The following is a 27,334-nucleotide window of genomic DNA, read 5'->3' as shown; positions in this document are numbered from 1 at the left end:
ATTTTTCTGCAGCGTTTCAGCTAGCGTTTTGCGGTTTTGTGAAGCGGTTTTGGTATAGTAGATTTCATGTATTGTTACAGTAAAGCTGTTACTGAACAGCTACTGTAACAAAAAACGCCTGGCAAACCGCTCTGAAGTGCCGTTTTTCAGAGCGGTTTGCGGTTTTCCTATACTTAACATTGAGGCAGAAACGCATCCGCAATCCAAAATCTGCAGCAGCCCGGGAGTATGCGTTTCTGCAAAACGCCTCCCGCTCTGGTGTGCACCAGCCCATTGAAATACATTACCCTAGCGGATCCGCACCTGCAAGCAGATCGCAAACCGCAGCGGAAACGCTCCGGTGTGCACTAGGCCTATGGGCTGATTTATGTGTGGTGCTGCAACATATGCCACACTGCACCACCTTACCCTGTGCCTCCCACTCTGCTCAGCCAAAATATTCATGAGAATGATTGGAGGGGAGGATGTGCCAGTACTTCCTCCTCTCTGCCTGTCCTTAGTCCCGCCCCCTACTCTCGCCACTAATGGTTCCTATGTGCTGTTACAGCACACTGGGTAGTTGTAACAGCTCATAGTCAGAACAATAGTGTACTAATAGCTGTATTAATACACTATCGTTCCGAACCTAGGCCCAGTGCACACTAAAAACCTCTAACAGATCTGCAAAACGCTAGAGGTTTTTGAAGCAGATTTTCAGAGCGATTCTAGGCATGTTTAGAGACGTTTCCTAAACATGCCTAGTCTTTTTTGGAGCGTTTTTGTGTAGTAGATGTCATATATTGTTACAGTAAAGCTGTTACTGAACAGCTACTGTAACAAAAATGTCTGGAATACTGCTCTGATCTAGCATTTTTCAGAGCGGTTTTCAACTTTTTACATTGAGGCAGAAATGCCTCAGAAATCTAAAAAATGCTTCAGCCCCCGAGCTTGCGTTTGGGGGAAAAACAAACCTCTCTGGTGTGTGTGCACCAGCCCATTGACTTTCATTAGCCAAGCGGTTTTCCCCCTGCAAGCATTTTAAAAAATGCTTCAGAACCGCTCTGGTGTGCACCAGCCCTTACTTATCACAACAGCGCACACAGCACAGCTCCTTGCCCATAATCGACATTCTGCTCTAGTTAAATATTTCGGCTGAGCAGAGCGGGGGTGCTGGAGGGGGAGGATGGTGCTGTGACATATGTCACAGCATCATATGTTTATTGCAAAGCGGTTCAGGGGTACTTTAAGTGAGGAAGTACGGTTTCCCATGATGCATCATGCAATTAATGAACATCTGTATGCAACTTTAGTCCGTACTAATGCTCTACAAAGTACCTTCACTTTATGCATAACAATCTTGCACTGGCTATGTCTCTGTCTGCAAACCCATTCAGAACAGTCTCTTTGGCTGAAATGAACCTTGCTCTTAACTTTCCTGCTTGCACAATGCACATGCATCTCTCGTCTAACATTTTCTCAGTTTGCACATCTAATCAGAGCTGAACATGTCCTCTGTCTGTGCAGCCACCCTGCACTGAATTCTCCATGTGATTACACAGCCAGCCTGAACACCTTTCCTGCCTGCAGTCTCTCACTCTGTATATGTGTACATATATTTACATATCACTATGGGAAGTAAGGCAAAGTGCCTGAAGCAGGGGTACTCTGCATTTGCATATTGTGATGGTAAGTGGATGTCTTCAGTGCTCTATTATAGCAAAAAAACAAAATCATCTCTCCTAGTAAAAGGCACACATATGAGAATAACTATTCTCTCAATTATAGAAACTTCCTACACACCGTGAAACAGCCAGCATTATAAATCTCATCATTAGACTGCAGTATTCCCTGGCACATCCATCCATATAATTGATGCAAAATCCTTTTTTAAATGTCACCAGTGTTTGAACATTGTCTGCATTCAAACGACAGCATATTTCTACAGTTTATATTGACAGGCGAAATGTGCTAAAAAGACCTTGCGTTTGTAGAAATTGTGCATACACAACAGCAAAATCAAGATGTATGTACAACTAAATAGTCTCAATAAATGCTTTTCAAGGCTTATTTCAGTACAAAAGGGCTTCCATTTAAGTGCAATAGCTGCATGTCTACGCTTCAATGTACTGTGACAAAAGACAAAGAAAGCTGCTCTTTAAAGGAACAAAAGAACACAGGCCCACTTATGATTAGTCCTTATTTATTTACCTGGACAGGACAGCAGACACAACAGCTACTTGGAACTAGTACAATAAAATGAAACTCCTTCCATACTAGTTGTAACTCCACAGAGGAGGGAGACCATTCTTAGAGTTGTTAAAGGGAACCTAAACTGAGAAGGATATGGATTTTCCTTTTAAAATAATAGTTGCTTGACTCTCCTGCTGAACTTGTGTCTCTAATACTTTCAGTCACAGCCCCTGAACAAGCATACAGATCAGGTGCTCTGACTGAAGTCAGACTGGTTTCACGCCTGTGATTCAGCCACTGCTGCAGCCAAAGAGATCAGCAGGACTGCCAAGCAACTGGTATTGTTCAAAAGGAAACCTCCATATCCCTCTCAGTTTAGGTTCCCTTTAAATAATATTCTTATCAGAAAGTCAACTTCTTTTCAAAAGCAAGCCTTCATAATCCTTAATAGTTTAAAAAAGCAGTATAACTATTTTGTTAGAATCAGCCCAACTGTAGGATAATCAGTCATTTTTGCTTTGGACAGTGAGAAATTACATTTTTTGTGTTTTTTTTTTCCGTCTGCGCCTCTACAGAGGCAATTTCCCTGCTTCCTGTTTCTGTGCCTTCCGTGGGGCTCTATGCATATATTTTTTTTTCACTGCTGCCTCTGCTTGCATTGGAGAGATTTGCCCACTTTCTATCTGCTTGTATAAAAGCATGGGAACCTATGGAAACAGTCTGTGTGGGCTCTGCTTTCCCTATCCCCTCACATTTACACTCTTTTCTCACTGCCTACTCATTGCCAATGTTAGATTTCCTTCCCTTCCCTCAGTCTAGAGAGTCTCACACACACACACTCAACAGGTAGCAGCAAACCTCAGCAGCATAATCACTACCAGAATTTGTAATCACATTATTATTGAAAGTGTACCCCTTTTTGCGAATAAATAAATAATATCCACATGCAGAATCCTGATCGGATTGCAGTCCATTACATCCTAATGCTAGTGAGTTGGGGAGGCAAGGATGAATCTGCAAATGGATTGTTTGCTAAAGAGGAACACTTTTTATTCTAACAAAATAAAAACCCTGACATAAATTAAGTATGGTAGTAGCTCTAGCTAACTCCTTTTTAAGGTGTTACGGCTTTGTTCACATTATAAACCACAAGCGCTGAGCTCTTTTGTGAGCGCTTTGTAAAGCGATTTTATCAGGCGTTTTTTGAGCGATTAGCGATTTTTGTAAGTGCTTTTGTTTGGCGATTAGGGTTTTTTTCTGCAGACTATCAGCAAGTAAAATCTTTGACTTGGAACTGAATATTTTTCAATGTACTTTGTAACTAAAAGCATGCACAAAATCACTTATCCTAGCACTTTTTAAAGCACTTAGCGATTTTCCTATACCTTACATTGAAGCGCAAATGCTCTGAAAATGGACCAGCATTTTCAATTGGAAAGAATGCTCCTTGATCATGCGAGAAAACTCACATTGAAATTAATTGCATAAGCGCATTTAAAGCTCTTTTTAAAATCATCAGTGCTAAAAAAAAATCTCAACGCGCTCATAGGGTAAACAAGTCCTTACTGGTGCGGTTGAAGTGCTGTTCCTCTGCCTTTTAAGTTTATCTCCAACCACAGATCTAAAAATACTAGTTGCTTAGTAATTCTGAGATCTCAAATATTACCTTTTTGTTTGAAAGGGGGTTTCCACCACTAAAAACCCCTGTACTCAAATTGTAATTACATGAGCAGAAGCTTTAAGGCTTCTACTGGGAATGCATCATTTCACTGATCATATTACAAGAGGAGAGGAAAGGCATAGAGTTTTTTTTTTTTTTCCAGTCTATAGCAATGACAGTTTCTGGTTCAGGAAGTGGGCAGTGTTTGGGCGCCTGAACAAGAACATTGAAAGTGATTTAATTGTCATGCAATCTAGATTAACACTTGTTGGAAACCAAAAACCAAAAAACTTAACTGAATAAGAGCCTTAAAGTGAATGGGAACCGCATTTAAAAAAAAAAATGAAGCAAATACTTACCTAAGGAGAGGGAAGGCTCTGGGTCATATGGAGCCTTCCGTCTCCTCTCTCGGTGCTCTCTATTCTGTGCTGGCTTCCCCCATTTTAATCCCCCACCGAAAGGGTATTTGGAATTCTTTAGGAGCCGTGCTCTCCCGAAGACGTGCGGCTCCATACTGCACAGGCGTGAGCATGCAAGAGAGCGTGCTTGCATAGGTGCAGTACAGGGCCGCCCTTCTTCAGGAGCACTCGGGCTCCCTGAAGACTTCTGAAGCCTCCTTCGGCCGGGTAAAGCAGTATTTGACTAAATTTGTCAAATACTGCTACCGGGCGAGCCAGCACTGGAACGAGGGGACCAGGAGAGGAGCGGGAAGGCTCTATAGGACCCAGAACCTTACCTCTCCTTGGGTAACTATCTGTCTCATTTTTTAAATGCGGTTCCCATTCACTTTAAGCTGGCCACTAATGGTCCAATTTCTAGCGAAAAATCGTTCAAGCGATCAGAAATTCTGATCGGATTGGTTGTAAATAATCTCAGTTGATGGGCACTGATAATGAAAGATTATAAAAACAATCGTCTGATTGAATTTTCGTTGAATCAAAATTTGGATTTTCTTGTTGGTCGTGATAGATAGGAAGCAATGATTGGTTAGTTGATGGTGTAGTGAGCGATTTTTCGTCCGATCAGAATTTCTGATCACTCAAATAATTTTTTGCTAGAAATTGGACTGTTAGTGGCCACCTTTAGAGAGAATGATGGTGTGTACACACTTAAAAGATTAATGAAAGATATCAGACTAATTTTACCCCCTTCCATGTAGTATGAGAGCCATACTCTACACAGTCTATTCTATTAAGCAGGTACTACATCATCCTCCTCGCACGTGTTACGTCCATAGTGTGGGCTAACTCAGACATATGAGGTGTTGTAATTTTCTTAGCGCCTTCATCTTGTTGTAACAGAAGTGGCTGTTAATTTCCCACCAAATAACTCCTGCGAAGTGTCAAATGCAGCAGATGTGGTGCTTGTAGTAGCGCTGGTGGCTGCGGAAGATGAGGTGTTCTGTGTTGTATAGTTAACCACATTCTGACAATCTTGGGAGTTGATGGGACGTGCCTTCTTCTGAGCACTGTATTTTGGGCCAGGGCCGCACAAAATCATGTTAGCACGACCTCGAACAGACCTGCCGGGTGGCCTGCCTCTGGGTCTGCCCCTGCCTCTGCCTCTACCTGTTTTGTCCATATCGGGTGGGATGAAGTGAAAGGTATGCACTAACTTGACTAATACAATGTGCAGTCACACAGGTGCGGTGAAAGGTATGCAGTGACTGGTATTACAATACAATGTGCAGCTATCACACAGGTCCAGTTAACAGGTATGCACGGAGTGGTATATTACACAGCGTGTGGTCACACAGGTACTGTGAACAATTATGCAATGACTGGTATTACAAGGTGCAGTGACACTGTGTGTGCTCACATAGGTAGGTGGGTGCACTGAACAACAGGTAGGTATATGCAGTGATGGGTATTACAAATGTGCAGCTGTCCCACACACACACACAGGTACCATGAACAGGTACAGTGACTAGTGGTATTAAATATCACACTGGGTGTGCTCAGGTACTGTAGGTAGGTGGGTGCACTGAACAACAGGTAGGTATATGCAGTGATGGGTATTACAAATGCGCAGCTGACACACACACACACACACACACACACACACACACACACACACACAGGTACCGTGAACAGGTACAGTGACCAGTGGTATTAAATATCACACTGCGTGGGCTCACGTAGATAGGTGGGTGCACTAAACAACAGGTAGGTATATGCAGTGATGGGTATTACAAATGTGCAGCTGTCACACACACAGAGGCACTGTGAACAGGTGTAGTGACACTGCGTACGGTTACGTAGGTAGGTGGGTGGGTGCACTGAACAACAGGTAGGTATATGCAGTGATGGTTATTACAAATGTGCACCTGTCACGCACACAGGTAGTCACTGAATGTGCTGGGCCTGGCAGTGGCACAGTAGGAATTACCAAGGGGCCAAGGTCCAGCAGCTAAGACTGACTGACAGGGCTGTATATGCAACACAAGTGTCTGTGGGACACACACAAAAAAATAGATCACAAGAACAACATTAGCTCTCAAAAGAGCTGTTGAGGATGGGGAGTGCTTTTTAGCAATAAGTATCAGAAAGAAAGAGCACCCTAACACGCCTAACTGTAGCCTAACTAAGCTTTCCCTAATGTCTCTGCAGCACCTCTCCCTTCTCTAATTACTGCAGTCACATAAGTGAGTGAAATGGCTGATGCTGCCTGCCTTTTAAAAGGGGGGTGGGACTCCAGGAGGGAGTGTAGCCTGATTGGCTACCCTGTGCCTGCTGACTGTGATGTATAGGGTCAAAGTTGACCCTAATGATGTAGCATAGGGGGCGGGTCGAACCGCCATATAGTTTGCGGTTCACCGCAAATGTGAACCCGAAGTTCACGTGAATAATTTCACTGTCGAACCGTTCAGGCCTTCTTTATAGAGGGATCACTTTAACCATTACTGGTGAGGAACTGATAGATGCTAAAAAGTGCCAATTCAAAGTAAAGGTTGACACAAGTATGTTAAATATTGTATTACATGAATAACTATAATGATAAACGAATATCAAACTTTATGGCGAATTTTCACTTCATTGACTTAAATGACTTTCAACATGTTCTTAGTTTTTGCGTTACATAAACATTCAGCCCAGCATTTTTAATCTTAAGTTACCATGCCCTTTGAATTAACAGCCTTGACTATTCAATTATCCTAAGAATGCTTTTGCAATTATTGTCCTTCTGATAGCTAGACTATGAATGCACTGTTGCTGCGCTTATTTCACACTGACCCTGACTACATTTCAGAATTTTTTGTTGGCTGTCACTTAGCATAGCTGATCAAGTGCTCCAAGAACCCAACAAATTACACAAATTGAACACAGCATTACAATAAAATGAAACTAGGAATATTACATTGCAATCATTTTGCATTTTCAAATACCCTATATACTCAAGTAAAAAAATAATGTTTTTTTTTTTGTTCCTAAAATGCCCCTTCTCCCCTCGAGCACAATCTTGATTTATATTTAGAGAAAAAAACACCTTGGTTTCTAGTGGTCCATCCTCCCTCTTCTATAGTAAGTTCCCTGCTGTCTAGTGGCCATCCTCGCTCTTCCAACGTGCATTCCATGGTGTCTAGTGGCTGCCCGCCTTCTCTCCGTGAATCCCTTTGCATGATACAGGGAACAGCGGTGGTGGAACAAGATCTTACCGATCCAGGGCTGGACACACTGCACCAGGTTGCTGTGTCTTTCGTCACATCAGATTCAGCCTCTAGTGTTTGCACCTCGTGCTCTACTACCTTCATGAGCTATAAACACTGGAGGGCAAATCTGGCAATCACCAGACACCAGGTACGCTGTATGGGGAAGGGAGGGGGACCACTAGACACCATGGAATGCTGTATCATGAAGGGAAGGGGGACCACTAGACCCAAATGACATGGGGATGTTAAATATAGTGGCCTGGGTTTCTACCCTTGGTTTATACTAAAAAAAAAACAAAGTACCTCAGTTTATACACAGTTTACACCCAGAGCCATCCAGTGCTAGGAACAACTAAAGTGCTGTAGAAGGTCATCAGTCTAACTGGCCTGTTTTTAGTAGAAGACCCATAATTAACAGAAGATAAAAAGCACACATTCACACACATACTGGGGGAGGATTCACTTAAGTTGAGTAAAGCTGCTACGCGCAGGAAGTGCATAGCAATTTATTCTAATACTTATGCCAGAAATATTACATGTGTTTTCTAGCATACCACACTTTACAACACTGTCATAAGAATTGTTTACATTTCTGTGCGCCACTTGTGTACAGCAACTTTACCAAACTTTAGTGAATCAACGCCATTCTCTCTTGGCACTTCTTGATGTGCAAGTACATTAGAAAAGATGACACATGGTGCAGAATACCCAGTTAAATAGAGATAATGTTTTCTCTTTAGAATTTTTGAGCAATAAGTGCGGAAGTGAATAGTTTAACCACAAGTAAGTATTGCTGAAACCATTTCTGCAAACACATGCAAAGACGTTTTCGGAATCCAGTCCCCGAGAGATCTCAATATATCATAGGTTATTCTATATTGATGGATAGGCTTCATTTTCCCTGACTTCTCAGCAATAATGATTTAGCTGTCCTGCCAGTTTCGAGAAATTTGTAGCGTGATTTTCAAGACAAAATATTGCAGCAGAATCCAGTGCCAAATGCTGAGACAAGGAAGATAAATCAAGAGTCTCTTTATCTTTTAATATATTAGTATATCATGGTATCAGCAACTAAAATGTACACATTTATACATGTAAATGTAAAATCAAATATAAGGTGTTAAATCCATACAATACAATGAAAAACTAATCATATTCTCCAAAACGTTTAAGAGCATAAACGAAAAGTCTATCTAGAATTTAAATAGAAATTCCACATTCATTGAAATATATTTATGCACAAATATGTCTTGGTGTGGAAAAAGTCTTGCAATCTCATTTTTGTTGTTGTTGCAAGTATGTAATCTTTACTGTCATTGGAATGCAAACTACTCAGAAACTGTCATCTTGTTGCATAAGTAATTAGTTGTACAATGTATTTTGTTTGTGAAAAAATAGTCACCAGTAAGAATAAAAAGGAACTTGTTTGTTAAAAAAAAGTTTAAAAATTGGGGGTAGTGGTGGACTTACCTTCCTGTAGATGTTACAACAGCCAAAATATGATACACACTTTATTAAAAATTCAGCAACAAAGGCCAACTTGCAACATGTTTCATGGGTAAGCCTCTCACTTCATCAGGCAATAGTATTAAGAAGCAAAGCTTTAATGCTGTCTGCAAAAAGCATGAGCACCCTTGAGGCCGAAACAGACAATAATGACTATTTCAGCGACTGATCCTTTTGTGCTTACAGCGGACAACATTCTGCCAGATCCTTAACAACCCCTAATGCCTGAGCAGGAGTGATCCCAATGCTATTTTCAACGCCCCCCACCACTGACCAATGGAAGCTACTCCATTGTGCACTATTGGCATCCCTCTACTCCCTTTACAGAAGCAGAACACATTACTAGCCTCAAGGCTAGGGTTGTGTCTGTTTAGCATTGTTGCCCGAGTTCGCGCCCGAGGGATGACTTACCGATTCCTGACAGGTGACAAATTATTGTATCTGAGTAATTAGCTTTAGGCACATTCATCTGAGAGCTGCTGTTGAATTGTTGCTTTGTTTGCACACATAAAAAGTGTGCACCTGTCATGGTTGCAGCAGGGAAGTTAAATTTGAGCTTTATCGGTTATGACAAATTTTTACTAACTTCATCTGCAGAGCCAATGGATTTGGATAGAGATCTGAGAGGTATTGCAGACACTAAAAGGTTATGTCTGCCTCAGAATACTTCCTTTAAAAAAATGCATAGAAAAAAATACACAATTAGTCAGAATGAGTGCAAACGCACACTCAAGCATTGCCATGAATGTACTTGAGATTCAACAGAAAGTTGTTGTTTTTTTTTTGTTGTTTTTTTTGAGAGAACATATCTTCTGTTGTACAAAATGTGAAGCTGTTTTGAATAGGTTTGGCATATCAAAAAGGCAGCACTCATGCACAATAATGCATTAAAGTACACCTGAAGTCCCGAACTATCCTTCAGCCCACCGATTCATCATTGGAACCCTCTATAGTTAATTGACTCAGCTTAAGTCAAATAGGTTTCTTCCAACTGCGCTTGAAGGTGCCTTCCTTCAGGTTCTGTGGTAGCTCTTCATCGGGGCTGTGCTTTTAACAATCACCTCTGTATGTGTTGTGTATAGTAATAATCATTCACAAACTGTTCTCCTCTCCTGCTTACACCTCTCTGATGCTGCAGCTGTCCTTGGCAGGTTTTAGTGTTGTATATCTATTGTTATGTATAGTATCCTATCTGGAGCCCACTGCAAAATTCACACTGGGTCTCATAGCTCCTTAGCTATGACATTGATTGCATCATTCACAAGTTCCTTGTTACTGCATTACATTTTACACTAGGTTATGAAGTCAGCTAGACCTTAGGCAGTAGAATAACAGGTGCTAGAAACAAAGCCATCAGCCTCTTGGGAAGCATACCCCACTGCTCCTGCATCCTCAGCACACCGAACGCTCTCTCCCCCAACTAGGTGCTCTGGGCATGCACACTCAGTAGATACAGCGCCAGGGTCTACTGCCCGTATACATGCACAAGGGCAGACACTTAGCTAATCCACACAGACTGAGTTTTTGCTACATTTGCATTTTTTTAAAACGCTACATGCAACAATTCTGCAGTGATTCTCATTCATTTGAATGAGAAACGCAAAACAATTGTGGCAAAATCACACAAAATCAATTCACTTGACTGAGAATTGCAAATGCAATCATGGCAAAACTGCTGCCATTTTGCTGCGATTTTCAGTGTGGATCTGCCCTGAATTGGACACAGCTACCCTAGCATTTTATTTTTCAGGATACATGCAGTAGAAGTATGTAAATACATTCAGTGCACATTTACATTGTAATATTTTAATAACCTATTCTCTGACAGAGAACAGGCTAATCTCAAAATATCATTCTTTTGAAAACCTTTTCCATCCTCATAGCTAAATCATTTGAAGCACTTCATCCATAGCATAATAACTATATGCCAATGAGATATTATTTCACTATAATAGCAGCTGATGCTTGGAATGTGAATTGGAAATATTACATTGTTCTACGGTGCCCCCAAAGGCTCATTTTAATGCTATACACTCTCTCAAGTTTACTGCATTTCTTAGGAAATAGGAAGTGATTACCCATACTGGCGTTAAGGAATTCCACTTTCACATAGTATATTGCTGGACAATATATTAAGTCTTTTTCCACATAACTGTTTAGACTGAAAGAATTTGAATTATAAAGGCAATTTCCCCTATTAGATTTTTGAGATACATTGTGGCCCCATTCTAAGCTGCAATAAACATTGTCCACATTTTAAATCAGCAACAAAGTAATAATAGTTCATGTACATAATAGTACATGAGGCAAGTTGCTTCTCTGGCAGCTGAGAAACCCCCTGTGTCCAACACAGGAGTAGGGATTTATCTATAGCTTTATGGAAGCAATGCAAGAAAAACACCATAGCTATTGTACCTTTGTGCCTGTACCATTCATTGAGGTAATTGGGGGGACATTGATCAATGCATTTACACTGATTCACATGTGCTTTTCCATCACAAATCAATTGCTACTACTTCTGCTTACTGCTGCAATGGTTTTCTGATGATCTATAATAAATTTGCAAGCAGATTCAGGCAAAGACGTTAGTAATCTTATTGCAGCAGAGTGAGTGCACAGTGGTGAGGAGGTGAATGTATGAAGCAGACAGCACTTATGAGGAGAATGACTGTAAAAAGTTTAATCAATCTCCCCCATATAGTCATCACTTTAATTTTATCAAAACTAGATTCGGATAAAGAAAACACGCAAACTTATTGCAGAATCACAGTGATAACAATATTTATGATCTCACCTTTTTGAAATTGCACTATTATGCAAACATTTGTATTAAAGTGTTGGTGAGTATGTAGATTGCAGATGCCCTATCTCTGGATGTTCTCTGCCTCCCTGCCAATGATTGATTAAGGTGAAATGGGGTTCTAGCCTAGGCAAAATAGTGACATTGACATCCACATGCTGGTCATCTGACATTTTTGGTAAGATTTAGTGGAGGCTGAAGTCCGCCAGGCCCCTTGACACTGGACAGGACCTTGGCACCTGCCTAAAATGCCTTAAGAATGATCCAGCTCTGATTAGCTCAATAGTTTTTAGTTGATTTTTAGACTAATAATTTTGCAGATTTTTGTCTTCCTACTGCTTACAAATGAAAAATATGGGGAGCTGCTGTTTAAAAGATGCACGTTTCTTTCTCGGCACCTGGTGTTGTAGAATTTAGGTTCAGTTTAGATCGACTGAGAATAGAAAAGAGTCCTATTGACAGTTATCTGCATGGTTTTCTTTTTCTTTCAGTCTTTTGTAATGGATGATTGACTAATTGAGGAGAAAACTCATTTGGAAAGTTTAATTTCACTCAATATTATTTTACTGGGATTTGTTTATGCTGCAAGCAGATTTCATACAGTCTAGATTTTCTGTAAATTTAGCATCATAAATAACACCTGTTTATAAAGCATTTTTGCCACCACTATTTGCCAGCAAATTTACCCTACTTAATAACCTGTTAATCATCTGGATATGTTATAAATAATAGGCACCTGGCAGTTTAAATATAGAATCAACTGAATAGGTCTGAAGCAACCATTTTATTAATTGAAATGGGAATTCTCACTATTAACTCCATCTATGATTGCAGACTGTGAACATAGTTTACTACATACACTCGTGGTAAAGTTGAGTATTTTATAACCAATTTTAATTAAGAAAAAAATGTGTGCTTAACCAAAGGAAACCCCATTTAGGAAGCAGGCAACTTAGGCACATAGCACGCCTGTGCCTGGAATTTTGGGAGCCACCATAGACCACAATATAAATTGCAGCTATGGCAGCACAGATTGGACAAATTGAGTGCTGGAAACACCTACAATGAAGCCAAGGTCTAAATAGAATCATAAGTGAATCCAACTTCCCACTTTGGCCCAAATGCTTGCTTCCCACTTCTGTCCAGGTGGTGTCTCTGCTTCCCTGGCTGCTTACAGTTGGCGTGTGGCACACTTATCCAGGGTCCTGGCTACCACACGCTGGCACCCACAGCTGCCACTGCACGTCTTATATTCTATAGCTTAGCACGGGGGATGAGAATTTGGAGTCCAAGGCCTCTTTTGTCGAATGTCGGCAGTCCGGTTAATCAGTATAGCCGAGAGCGTGGGTAGGGAGGTTCCTAGGCGTTGGTAGGAAAGGTTTTTGTCAGGAATAGGTGGTGGAGTTAGTGTGTGAGAGAGATTAGAGAAGATGGTAGTGGAGTTTTGGTAAGATTACATCGGTAAATGTAAACTATTAGAAGAAGGTGGTTTTTTTACCATTGGAATTATCCGACACTCAAATTTCCTGTTTTTGCATACATGCCCTATTTTCTTATTGAAAGGAAGCATAACATATTAAAGTTCATTTCACCATACAAAAGCAGCACAAGAAAGCACATTAGAGTATTTTATATCTATCAGAAATGCCACAGGCAGAATTGCCTCTTCTCCACTCTATCTTGGGCTCCAGGCGGTCCTCTCGCATATGCAAGGGGGAGGATTACTAGAAGGACATGGGGTTAGGAAATAAACATGAAAAACAAAGGAATACTTGTGAAGAGACATGCTATTGCTCGGGTGGGCGTCTGAAAATATTTGGGAGATATGGAGATACCTATGGGGAGATATGCCAATACTTTATAGCCATTGTAGCATTTGTTGGAGTACATGGCATTGCTTACACTTGAGGCTACACATTTTCCAACTTGAAGAGGTCAAAAGTTTGAGGTTCAACTTCTATTCCACACTGACATTAGTTAGACTATATATAATACACCACCTTTTCCCCACACCAATAGTCATGAATGCTAACAATGTAGTGATGCATAGTGGACAGAGCTATAAGACAGAATGCGATGGGGCAGTGTTCTTAAAAATATGTTTTTGTTTTTACATTTGGAGCAGTTTGAAAAACCTCAAATCCTATTTCAAACACTACATCATTTAAATAAGTACTGCACTTTGGTGGTTGGATGTATGGAAGAAAACACCATACTTCTGCTCCAGGATAGCCCATTTGTGTGTATTGGGCATGTTTTTTCTCTGTACTGTAAATATGAAATGGTTAAAACAAAAATGTACTTTGTAGATGTGTGCACAAGTAGAAGGCTTTAAAGTCCAAAGGTGCTATGGGAAAGTACTGCCGTCCTCAAGTACAGTTGGCTGCTTAATCGTAATGTGCATGGGAGCTAAATATTTACAACCCTTCCACCATTCCATGAAACTCAAACTGTGTACAGGTGCATTGACATTTACTGCATCTGAACTCGACAGGAATGGGTTTATCTTCATCCTCTTTGGAGTAATTGGTGGAATTTATATAGCTAATTACCAAGTATGTAGGGAAGCAGATTATTTCTACATTATGATCTTTAATTCTACTTTAAATACTTTCTTTGACATGTTTTCCAACGTTAAAAAGATGCTAATGTCAAATTAAAATGCACATTCCCAAAATGCTTCTCAACTGAAAAGTTTGAGGTAGATTACCCTCATAATATCAACTGTAGTCAAGAGTGTGTCTAACTTAAAACTAACGGCTGCAACCTGAAGCTCTAGACAGTGTTCAGCTGATACAGTACTTAGCAAACATCTTGCTTATTTAAAATTTAGTCGTCCTTCTCCGAGGTTTAAAGTTTCATCTCCATTTAGACCATAATTCACTTTGATAAATCTAGGTCTAAGCTCATATCCGCATAATATTTTGAAATGACAACTGCCAAGATTCATCAATCAATCAAGCCTCTTTGAAGTTGCCGTTACATATGCGTGTGCTGTAACTGCCTCTGAACAGCACGTTTAGCCTGTCTGATGTTCTTCTAAAATATAGATTATTGTACAAAATAACAGTGGTGAAACATTTTTCATTTAACAGCAATAATCCTTTACACCGAATCATTTTAGCTAGATTGTCTGATGATATGTTGTACAGTTTAAAGTGCTGTTTTGTGTTTTTCTAACTAATAAAGCAGTAGGTAAACATTAAAAAAAAAACTTCATTGTGAGAAACTATAATGGAATGTTTAATTAGAAAAGTTCTATATTTTATGATTGAAATACTGTAGTTTCTTAGCATGTAAACCGCTAACTCATAATCTCGAGACTCTTGTTCATATTGCTTAGCTGTAAAATAAATGATCTCACAGAACTTCCGTAATGTTATTTATAAAAGAGACAACATTTAAATGTATGTGTTCAAATAGCTCCCAGTAACAGCAGCAGTAGTTAACTTCCATTAATCTTTATAATTTATATTTTAAAAATGTTATGATCACAAGGTTTAGATTGGTTCCTTGCCTCTTTGGCAATTTCTGATTACAAAATTTTGCAGGACAGGCAAGCTGCCTACTGGACAATTAGAAACCAGATGGAGGCAGGAAAACTATGACTTTACTAATTAAATTGAGGATCACTGTGAATCAGTATAAGGTTATAAGGCTGGCTTGTCAAGCTTTTTTTGGCTGGTACCTACATTCAGTTTTTTGCTTTTATCTGATAGCCTTAGGGCCAAAGCAACTAAAGGGTATTCTACAATATGCAGCAGCAACTTCTAGGCATGCCCAAAAAGTGTGCAGATTTCAGTGGGCCGAAGCTCCCTCCCCCTGTACAACCCATGATGTTGCCCCACTTCATTACTTTGCTGCTGTACATGCACTCCATATCACACTGCCAGGCAGATACACCAAAGATGAGCATAATCTCCACAGACAGGCAAATAATCCACTTACAATTAGATACACCAATGGCAAATAAAAAGTTAACTAAAAGAAAGGTACTCCACTAACAGGAAGATACCGACTGACATCCAGACAATCCAGTGAGAGGCAAATATTGCACTGACAAGCAGACACCCTGTGAATCCAATGAAATCTGATTCTTCACTGGAAGGCAGATAATCCAATGTCAGGAAACCTACCCACTGACATCAACATATAGAATGACAGGTAGATTATCCATTGACAAGCAATTATTCCTCCATGACAGGCAAATGTCCCTGTATGGCAAGTTATATTATATTTTCATGATATGTATTATCCTTCTAACACTACATATCTATCAAATTCCTCCCTATTGGCTTCTTATTAAGTATACATCCCCCCACATCCCTTAATCCCTAGTAAACCCTTTATCTAGCTGCTTCATCCTCCACTCCTTGGACTTCCCACTGCCATAATACATTGCCTTCTAGTTCCATAATTTAGATTATAAACTAATAAAGTTTTTTCCCTTGTGCTTCTTGTAAGCACACCCAATTTCTGTCACCAGCAGGGATTGGGTCCAATGCAATACAGGCAAGTCACCAGCCTCCAGGTTAGTAATGCATTCTGTTGCTATGGAGGGGTGAGGCCCAAAGGAACAACACAGAGCAGGCGGGTGAGTAGAAGAACAAAGCCTGTATGCAGCTGACACAATGTACCAGACTGTTCACTCGCTCATGCATCAAGGGGCAGGCTAGATTTTCAGAAGAGTCAAATCCGACCAGCTGCCTCAGCTGAAACACAATCTAGAGTGTGTACTTAGATTAAGACAGGCTTTTTAAATCTTTTTGGATGGTTCCTACATTTGGTTTTGAATGTATTTTCTTACTGTAAACATCAACAGGTATTGTTAAATACAAATAAATATGGTACTATTTAGAAAGAATCTTTAGGAATAAGGTCTATGACAAGGATTTATGAGTCATCATTTCTGTCCTTAAGTCCGATGTCTTACCAACAAGCAACATCACAGTTTGCATTGTCTTTACATGTATATGCATCCCTAGTATCCCCATGTCATATTGGCTTTGTGGTTTCTGAAAAGCCATGATGCAGTAGGTGTAACAGTTGTAAAGATGTCTTGGTGATTCATATGCTGAAAGAGATGTGCGGGAAAGGCATGTAAAGTAAGTCTGTGTTCATCTCAAATATAACATCATGCAAAGGAATCTAGGAAGAAAAACAAAAAATAATTGTGTGTTTGGAACAAGCATGCCCTCTACATAGCTAATTTCCACTCAGCCCATCTTCAGGAAGTCATCTACTCTGTGTAGCTGAAAATTAAAGATATCATTATTTCTGATTGCATGTAATTTATCATCACTTGGCAAGTATTAATGGGAATGTTTACATTATCATGGTGTTCATTAAAAAATGCATACATTCTGCTAAAGTATGTATTACAGAAACATGCTGTGGCACAGGACTGAAATGTTGTCTTCATATAGTATAGTCAAATGAAAGATGAATTTCACAAAGCATTATTGCGATGTGTTTATTAAACAGCAACATTCTTCTCTTCTCTATACATCTAAGTAAGATTTCTAGGCACCATCTTTATACAATGTATGGAAAACTCACTTGCTGATGTCATTGCATGATTGCATCCTTTATAAAGCTGCATCCAAAATGGTAATGTCATACCACTATTGTTTTGTTCACTGGTAGGCAGAGCAGTGTCAGAGTGCATGAATTGTGAATTTTTACTTTCAGTCACTAGTCTTGTAGGATCAACCAGCACAATCATATGCTAGTGGCTAAGCATGCAATAGCCTTAACGTTCCCATTTGCACAAATACAAATGTTCTGCACATAGTGTGTAAGCAAATTACCAAGTAACAAAGTAGTTCTAGTTCTGTTACATTCAGCGTAACTTCTGCGCAGGGCTTTATAGTTGTTAGATCAGTATTCTGTTGTATTTTTTTTTATCCCAGAGGATAAGACGAGGTTAGCAGGAGGTTGTGTTGTGTGACTATTTTTTTAAATTGACACGGAACAAAAAAGAAGAGCACTATGGCTTGCTGAGTTTTCTACAGAGTAAATTTAGCTGAGACACTGCAAAGCTACGTACCTGAGACAAACAGGCTGTGCAGCCAGTTTTGCTTTGAACATAAGTGTACAGCAGTTTTTGGCATTCACACTTTTATGTAGCTTTAGTGAGTCACATTCATGCAGTGGTTTTATGTTGCTTTTCATTCTAAAAGCTGTTTTATACTCTTTTCAGGAACTACAGCTCATTCATTTGCTTTTTACAGTTTTCTTATCTTCTCTTTTTTTCATAAAACAGCTACACATGAAGAAGCAATAAAAAAACAATGTTATAAACAATGGTTTGAAATTTTGGGTTCATCCTGCACCCCTTTTTCCTCCTATCCTTATTTAATGTATGTGTCAGATACAGCCAACTGTTCTAAGGTTTAGTAAGTGTATTTTGGTCACTGGATGCCTGAGAACATGTAGATCGGAAAATACATGAAGCTTGGCTGTTATATTTCTTTTATGACAGGTTTCCTTTGGACTACTTTTTTGATTGAAGTATAGAAAATACTAGCGCTTTACAGTTGTGAAGAGTCTTGAATATCATACAGAAGAACATTTAGTATTAATTTGAATGATGAATAATCATCCAAATATTCTAAGCTATTAAGGGATGCAAATGAAAGAAACTCATTTCAATTTGTGTCATCAAAGTTGTAAATAGCGTTGGAAAAACATGGATCAAGCTTAATAGTGTTCATTCCAATTAGACTATTTATAGAAATATTGCTAGCTACCGTTAACCGTGAAGAATGCCCATATAACACTCCTGAGATGGAACAAATGAGATGAGATAAAAATAAGTTGAAATACTGTGTTGTTTCCTAATCCTAACAAGTATTTATTAATAGAGGAATGACCCTATAGCCCTAACTAAGGAGCAACTTCTAGGAATAATGCTTTTGAATACAGCTCCAAGAACGACTTTGCAGTCAAGCTACATTCTGTCTTCATTCAGAAGACCCATTTGTTGTAGCTTCTTCATAGAACTGGCATACTTATAAACATGGAATGACATTCAGATTCAGAATTGTATTAACAAGGGTCTTAAAGATGTCAATGCAAACACATCATTAATATATTTCCTTTTCACATTTCCACTACTGCCTCTCTGCTTCTCTAAATAATTCTAAGGTCAAATGTTTACCGTGCAGTATAGAGATAGGAGTACAAAGAGGCTGGCTCTGTGTGGGAGACATCTCTCATGATGCAGCATGGCATAGCTTTCTGCTGCATGGGAGAAATGTATGTTTATGAACAAGGTTTATTTCAAACAATACAGCACACCCATCACAATTTATCCTCAACGTAATTCTAGGTACACACTATATGAGATTTTCTGGCAGATTTACTGTCAGATTGATTATATCCAACATGTCTGATCTGATTTCCAATCCATTTCCCAATAGAAGTAAACGGAAAAAAGTCGGAAATCGATCGGAAAATGATCATAAATCGATCTGACATGTTGGAAATAATTGATCCGACAGTAAATCTGCCAGAAAATCTCATAGTGTGTACCTAGCATTAGGTTCCAATCAGTGTTTACATCTGGCAGTCCATGACACATTGCCTTCTACTGACTTTAAGGCTGATAAAAATACTATGGAAAAGAGATACTGAGTGCGCTGAGGGGGTGAATGTCACAGAGGTCTATCTAGAGCTCTGTCTGTAAGGCTAGGTTCGCAGTGCTCCCATTGTGAGATTTACAGAACGAGATCCTCTGAACCAGGTTAGACCCCTCCCCCACTTGTGCGTTGTTGATCACATTTTCAGCAACACACAATTATGTGAAGCACAGGGACAATGGAAGTGCATAGACTGCACTGTCTGATGTTCTCAACCATGTGGTGCAGTTCACAGGGGAATTGCAATTGAAGATGTAGCGAACATGTAATTTTGGGTTCCCGAATTTCAAACGCAAATTTCCACAAAAGTTTGTGAACCAGCTGTGGGCTCAATAGACTTATATGGCAGGCGAACAGCCGCTGACTTTAACGGTTAGTAGCAAAGTCCCTTTACATGCTAGAAACACCAAATTTGCAGGGTATGTTGAGGGGGACAGTGGGTACAAGAGGAAATAGATTTCAAAGATTCATAGGAAAAAAGTATACATTTAAATGCGGTAAATGACAGTCCATGTAGCAAACCTAACGGTAGTGTAAATTTACATATATCAAAAGAAAGAGTAATGAATTTCATGACGGGGTTTCCAGGGGGTCTGTATGCAGTGTGTATGGACCCCCTGGAAACCCCTCTGGAGTTGAAATGCTTTGGCCAGGGATCGCTATACAGATGCAATATGGCTGTATAAAGATCTCTGGCAACCTTAATAATTTTTTTTTTTTACTTTTTCTTTGTTTGACATGTTCAAATGTCCCTCATGCAGGCTGGGAGAGGCAGAATGCAGACCCCTGGCTGAGTGGGGCTTCGCACCCTGAGCTATACTAACCCGCATGATTCATGGTATGGGGGCTCCAGTGGGAGGGGCAGCCAAGCCTCCCCTACCCCCGAGCCCTTGACCAATGCATGGACAAGGGGCTCTTCCCCACCTCCTGTGCCCCCGGAGGAGGTGAGGCCATCCATGCCCTGGGGGGAGTTCATGGTTGCATCTGGGAGTCCCCTTTAAGAAGGGGACCCACCCCCCTCCCAGGAGAAATTAGTATAGGGGTATAAAGAACCCCTTACCCATTTCCACAAAGGGTTAAACAAAATAAAAACACAACCACGAAAAAAGTATTTTAATAGTCTTAACCATTTCACCTCTAAGGGTTTTTGAAAATAATGAAAATGTATTTAATTTCTCTATGGGAAGGTGTATAATAGGGTATTTGGATGTGTTTTTACTTTTTGGCCACAAGATGGAGATAGAGTTAGTGTGTTCTAAAAATAGAAATAGAACCAAGTGTTTGTATTTGTTTATATTTGTGCAAATACAGGAACGTAGATACTCGTGCTGGGGGAGGTGAAAAGGTTAATTAACCAGAAATACTTACCTGTACCTTTAAAAAAATGTTTCCACGCTGATATCCTTGGAAAAGGTCCCATGCCAATATCTTCTATCTTGCAATCTTCTTCTTTGTTAAATTAATTGAAGATCTCTGCCAGCCACCGCTACACACCGATGTTTGCCAGGAACTATTCGCTGGTAAACTGTCTGGACCATCTCTAATTGCAGTGCATGGTTGCTGACAAATTCACACAAACGCATTGCAATTATACAGGTAGTCTTCAGGTAACGGACGAGATAGGGACTGTAGGTTCATTTTGAAACACTGTACCAGCTCTGTCCCTAATACTTCCTCTATGCCCCCTGTGCCTCCAGGGCCCCCCTCTGTGTAACCTCAGTTCCCCCATGACTTCAGTGCCCCCCACTGTGTAACCTCTGTCCCCCCACTGTGTCACCCTGTGCCACGGAAAAATGTAATTTTATCATTTTAAAAAACACCTTTTCCTTGAATTTTTTTAAACATCGATTTTCTAAAAAACTACAAGGTCTTAAAAAGAACTGCCCCCCCCCACCCCCCCTAAAAAAAAGCAAACAAAACTGAAAGATCTTTTTTGGAGGGGGGGGGGGATAGATTTAACTAACATGATCAGTGCTTTTTTATACAGTGAGTGATCTGAGAATAGTTTAGTATATGTGAATGGATTCATGCAGTCATACTTTATAGTTTTTTTTTATTACATATACGATATTCTGCAAAGTGCACTAGCTATTAAGAAAGATTAACATTTTCAACTTTTAGAGCTAAACTACCAATTTAGCTCTTACTCTTCTAACCTCTTTCTGGCCATCATATTGTTTTATTTGCAGGGCATTAATATTGCTTAGGTATAAATACATTTTTTTAGTGTTCATTTAAGAAGATATCAAGATAAGTCATCCTACAAGTCTCATAGTCTCCTTATACCAATAGTCTTCAATGCTTTTTTTTTTTAACTGTGTTGAAATTATATAAAAAAAAATCTAATTGATGAAGTAATGTTTTATAGTCTCCTTTTATTTTGCTCTTTATTTGGTTAATCTCTGGCTAAAAGCAGAATCTCTTGTTTTAAAGTTATCTTTGTCATGTGTGCGCTGCTTTTTAAAATAATTAATTCAACTATATTTTTATATTTGCAGATGAAAGAGAAGATGTTCAAAGGAAAACATTCACGAAATGGATAAATGCACAGTTTGCAAAGGTAAGTAATGCTTTGAGTTTTCATCTATTTATATTTTTTAGCAGAAAGTTGTAATTAAATATATTAATAGTAGGACAGCATAGTGATATTGTAGATGACCTTCTTTTCCTGTGGTGCAAGAGACCTAGGTTTAAGTCTGGTCCAGGATGCTGTCTGTATAGAATTGATCCCTGTGTTTGTGTGAGTTTTCTCTGGGCACTCCTGTTTTCTCTCATACTCCAAAACATTCTAATAAATGTATTGGTTCCCTTAGAATTGGCATTATTCTATAGTGGGGACATTAGACTGCGGGTGTAGACATTTGATTATGCACTCCTCTGAAGACAGTTAGTAACTTAAGAATTTAAACTGACTCTAGTATGGAAGAAGATTACAATGCTATACAAATGAATAATAATGATAACAATGTTTACAATGAACAATCAAAGTACTGATTAACCGATATATTTGCAGCTTGAAGAGCTGCTCAATGACACTGTACAGCTTCATTTTTTTTTGTGCTGCAAGGCAAGAGTTCAAGCTACTGAGACACCATTGAGCCTCAGCCCTTACTAGTGTTGCTGCTGATGAGCATCAATTTTGCATAATCATGATTTTGTATCATAATTCGCAATGTCAAATCATAATGTGCAATTTCAAGAAATATCTTAATAAATGTCATTTGATAAACATAATCAGGAACCGTAATTTTGCAATTATGCGTAATTTTGTGACAACTTTAATTAGCAAAGTCAGCAAAATGGATGTGTATGTTAAGGAGAATAGAGGAAACAAGTAAAAAAAAATCAAAAATACACTGTAGTACTTGCGAAAGTTAATTGCAAAATGGCATTTTACTAAGATTAAAAAACATTTTTAATTTACATTTTTTAAATCCATTTTATCAAAAACTAGAGTAACCAAGAAGCTCAGGGTGACCCAAACCACTAGTCTTTTTGAATTTTTTTTTTACTTGTTTCCACTATTCCTCTTAACAGACATATTTTTTTTCTTTTGTGGTAAAAATAAGTCCAAAGTGTAAAAGAACGTTGCTTTGTTATAAGAACACGGGACTGTTTTTGTGGTGTTAGTGACTTGTGTGACACTTTCTGTTTATTAAACTAGCTTATCAGCTCTTTAGTTCTACATTTTATTAATAAATGAATGCAACAATATACTAGAACTTTGAATTACTTTTACACATGCCATAATATATTTTTATGATAGGCGATGCATTAAGCATGGTTAAAGATTAATTTATTTTTTAAAATTGATGTGCATCATAATGATTTATGTTGTCTGCTGTGTTACGGTTGACACTTTTGCAACTGAGATCACCTGAACTGATAATTTAAGATTATTTTAGGGGCCGCTGATATCTGTACACGTATCCACTGATATCTGTTGACTGTTAATGAATGACCATGGTTGAAAACCACGCCTTATCACTATGGTTATGTATCACCACAGATGACACCAGCTATCTCTCATCATCCTGTCCCTTCCCTTGTCCTCAAAACAAGACATGTTGATTGGCAGTCAGATAGCTGATCTGATTGGCAGATAGCTGATCAGTGTATTTGTATAGGGAAAAACACTCTGAAACAAGAATTACTATTTTTGATGTTCTTTATTATATGTTGGTGCAGTGTGGGCCTGTCTCAAGTCGGTAACTAATACGACTGTGGACTATTGCAGCTGAATGAGCTAGAAGTTTTACCAAAGTAACTTTCGTATAGAAATCTGCATTTTTGCCTGATTTGAACTGTTTACAAAAATGTATTTTCTCAAGATACACATTTTCACAAAAATAAGATCCTTCCTTGTTTTTTTTTTTTTTTTTCCTAGCCCAGTGATCTGCAAACTTGCTGTTAATGAACTACAAGCTGTTAATGAACTACAAGTCCCACATTGCATTTACCTTTATGAATCATGACTGTGGCTGTCATACTCCTGCAATGCATTGTGGGACTTATAGTTTCTTAACAGCTGAAGAGACAACTTTGCAGATCACTGTCCTAGCCCATTGCATTTTGAAAAAGTGTCTATACATTTCCACTAATAATCTAATCTGTGCAAAATTGCCTGTGTCTTATTGACACATTTATTTGTGAACCGTAGAATGTTTCCATACGGTATAAACTTTAGCTGAGTAACTTGCTGTAAAAGTTTGGAGCACACGGTATTAAACATCCCATACAAAAATGAATTTGAAACTTTTGTTTATTAATCATTCAACTGCATACAGCATTGCCCTTTATGTATGTGCAGGAAATCTGTTTAGTTGGTAATTATTCTTGTATTAGGCTGTCTTTCAAATCTTCAGAATTAGATTTTAGTTTTTTTCTTGAAAGTATTATTAACAGGATTTGTCATGAAAAAAAATCAATTATTGCAAGGGCTTTGGGTTCAGCTAATTTTCTTACAGGAAAATATAAAGCAATTGTTAAAAATGTCATTTGAGAATAAATTGTTGATGTTGGCATTTTATGTTTCTGGTAATATTGTTAAAAGAAAGTAGGTATGAGCAAGAACACTGTTGGCAGCCTTGCGAAAATTTCCTTGAACTTTGGATGGTACCTTAATTTGTCGCCAAAGCACCCATGGCATGCCAGCTTTTAAAGCCTGCTGTTGTGTGTTCCCAGCTTTACAAACTATACACTAATGCCGCCAACTGTACTAAAAGCACACTGTGACCAGTGACAGGTACTCCACTCACTCACCACATTTTAAACTCTGACAGAGTGTATGTTTACACTGTCAACACTAAAAGTTTTAGGGTGCCCATATGTAAATCACTTTTGTGTGCCAATTGACCTTTTAATATATATATTTTTTAATCTGAAGAGAATCGGTGCTGCAAAATGACCACAATCGATCTTTCAAACAATCTCTGTCCAAAATTGGTTGAGTGAATTGATTGGGCATGGCAGAAAATTTTGGTCACAAGGTCTTAATTAAATGTGCAGCACGAACAGTAAAAGCATACGATTTCCCAACAACTGACAGACCCCCAGCCAGTCTAGCCACGAGTGTATGTGTCCCCCCATGCCTGTGGTTGAAGGTTCACCTGTCACGCCCATGCGACTCCTTCGTAGTCTCCTCCATTGTCCGGCATCTCCACGAGCACATGTTCCATATGACACCAGCAACTGTAGTGATGTCAGTGAGTTTATTACAGACAGTTGATCCAATTTACTAAAACAGCACTACTAGCAATGTCTAGTGATCAGGACAAAAATCCTAGTTTAACATAAATAAATACATTCTTAGCCAGTACTATGATCCTAGAGATTGCACCTTTTTTGAGGTATTATTTTATGTTTTTTTGCACTCTCTTTGGGAAGTCCCTTCCTCTACTTTCCAGTCTCTGGGTTTTTGATTATTACTTACAGATGCACTGAGAGATAAGGGGAAAGGGTGGGATTTTAATCTGGTTTAGTATTGTGTTTCCACAGAGAGGCTTTTGTAATGTTAAAAAAAGGTTTTGTTTCTAAATCTCACATTTCATGATATGCGTTGATACCTGCCAGTGAACAGGGAAGCATGTACATTTGTACAAATTTTCCTATTCATTTCAGGGTATAACCTATTATGTCCACAGAGCTTTGGGAATCTACGGTTCTCTAAATATTTGAACTGCCTTCCTACTCGGGTGGAATATGATTGCATCTCTTTTGGCAATCATGGCTGCTGTAGTTTTCTAAGCTGAAGAATTGCAATTTATAGTATTTTAGCTTAGTAAATCCGATCCCAACTGTTCAGCAACAATATATTTTATTATATGTTTCCAAGGCGTGCAGTGAAAAAAGGACCCGGTTTGAAAACGAAATGGCGCGGGCGGATAACAAAATCTGATAACGATAAACATTGTTGTCAAACTTGGTTAACGATAAATACCATTGTAATTACAGACAGAAAATAATAATGAAAATATATTAACGTTAAAACTCATTATGTAATTCAACAATACAGCTTAACCTAACTCTACTCTCACACAGAACCCTCCCCCTAATCCTGGCCCCCTGGTGGTGCCTAACCCTAACCAACCCCCCTGGTGTTGCCTAAACTAACCGCTGCCCGGGTGGTGCCTAACCCTAACCACTCCCCCTGGTGTTGCCTAATTCTAAACACTCCCTCTGCAGAAACACCCTTTTACACATAGAAACGATAATATCTTTGATAACGTAAAATCTGTACATATAAACAAAATATGACAAAAAATATAACGTTGCAAGCTTCTAAAATGAAAACTACTTCAAAAACTATAATGTTCTAATGTTGTTAACGATGTCTTTCACGGTGCCCTTTTTTCGCCGTATTAACGATAATTGCATTAAAGTCTATGACTGCGCCCTTTTCTCCACCCTTGTGCTCAATGAACATGATATTGTTGTACTGGACCGCTTCAGTTCTACCATTTGCATTTATTTACAGCAATAATAATAATTAAAAAAAATAATAAATTTGCACTTCCTGTGTTATTTTAAGTTCTTTTATAACTGGGTACAGAGCCGGGACAAGGTCCTCCAGCACCCAAGGCTGAGACAACAAAGTGCGCCCCTTTATCCCCCACCCCAGCCATCACACTTATTGCTATTAGAGTAAGAGGCGCCCCAGGGCCCCCCAAAACCTTAATCTCTAGTTATCTGGCTTGCAGTCACTGCCATGTATCCCCTTTTCTTATTTCTCTGCTTCAAACACGATAGGGGAATGATAGCAGAGTGAGTTGTGCGCCCCCTCCTACACTGTGCACCGAGGCTGGAGCATCTCTTGTCTCTGCCTCAGCCCGGCCCTGACTGGGTATGAAGATGTCTAACTGATTTTTTTATAGCAATTTGATTATATCAAGTAATGTGAAAGTGAAGAGTTAGCTGGAATAAAACCAATCTGCTGGTACAGAACAGTGGCAAAGAGCGATTAGGATTCATTACTAAGGAAAATAATTTGCACTTGTCTAAAAGCAAATATAATATTCATTTACCACATAAAAAGCCAGCAAAGCCTAGGTTTCGGTAATCCCAATTGCTTTAGCTTCCATAAGAGTAACTATACAAAGTGGATGAGTTTCTCAAGGCCACAAATAATTAATGATGTAGATTTACACATATCTTAAAATATACAGAAATATCCCATCTAAAGTTTGGAGAGCTATCTGAAATTCACTATTATTTTGACTGAACAGGCACATACTGATATCTTGGCACAGAGAAACTCAGTTATATGACCTGTTTAAATGGTTTTTTTTTGCTCCAAATATAAATATATTGTGTGATTCAAAACCAGTATTAACCAGCATTAAGAGATAGCAATTGTTTAATGAATGAAAATCTATTTTGTATAATTTTAAATGTTACTTTAATTTTCA

At 39.0% G+C, this 27,334-nt stretch overlaps 1 protein-coding gene across 12 annotated transcripts in view; it reads left to right on the top strand.

The window, feature by feature from the left end:
* DMD (dystrophin) overlaps positions 1-27,334 on the top strand; it is a 3,066,377-nt gene that overhangs the window by 447,742 nt on the left and 2,591,301 nt on the right. For all 12 annotated transcript variants that reach the window (XM_068268325.1, XM_068268327.1, XM_068268324.1 and 9 more), the window contains exon 2: positions 21,926-21,987. In XM_068268325.1, coding sequence (XP_068124426.1) covers positions 21,926-21,987 — 62 coding nt within the window. The remainder of the gene's footprint in view (positions 1-21,925; positions 21,988-27,334) is intronic.

Source organism: Hyperolius riggenbachi, chromosome 2, assembly GCF_040937935.1.
Source record: "Hyperolius riggenbachi isolate aHypRig1 chromosome 2, aHypRig1.pri, whole genome shotgun sequence".
Classification (NCBI taxonomy): Eukaryota; Metazoa; Chordata; class Amphibia; order Anura; family Hyperoliidae; genus Hyperolius; species Hyperolius riggenbachi.
Note: the sequence above shows the minus strand (reverse complement) of the source record. Positions and strands in the feature narration are given on the sequence as shown.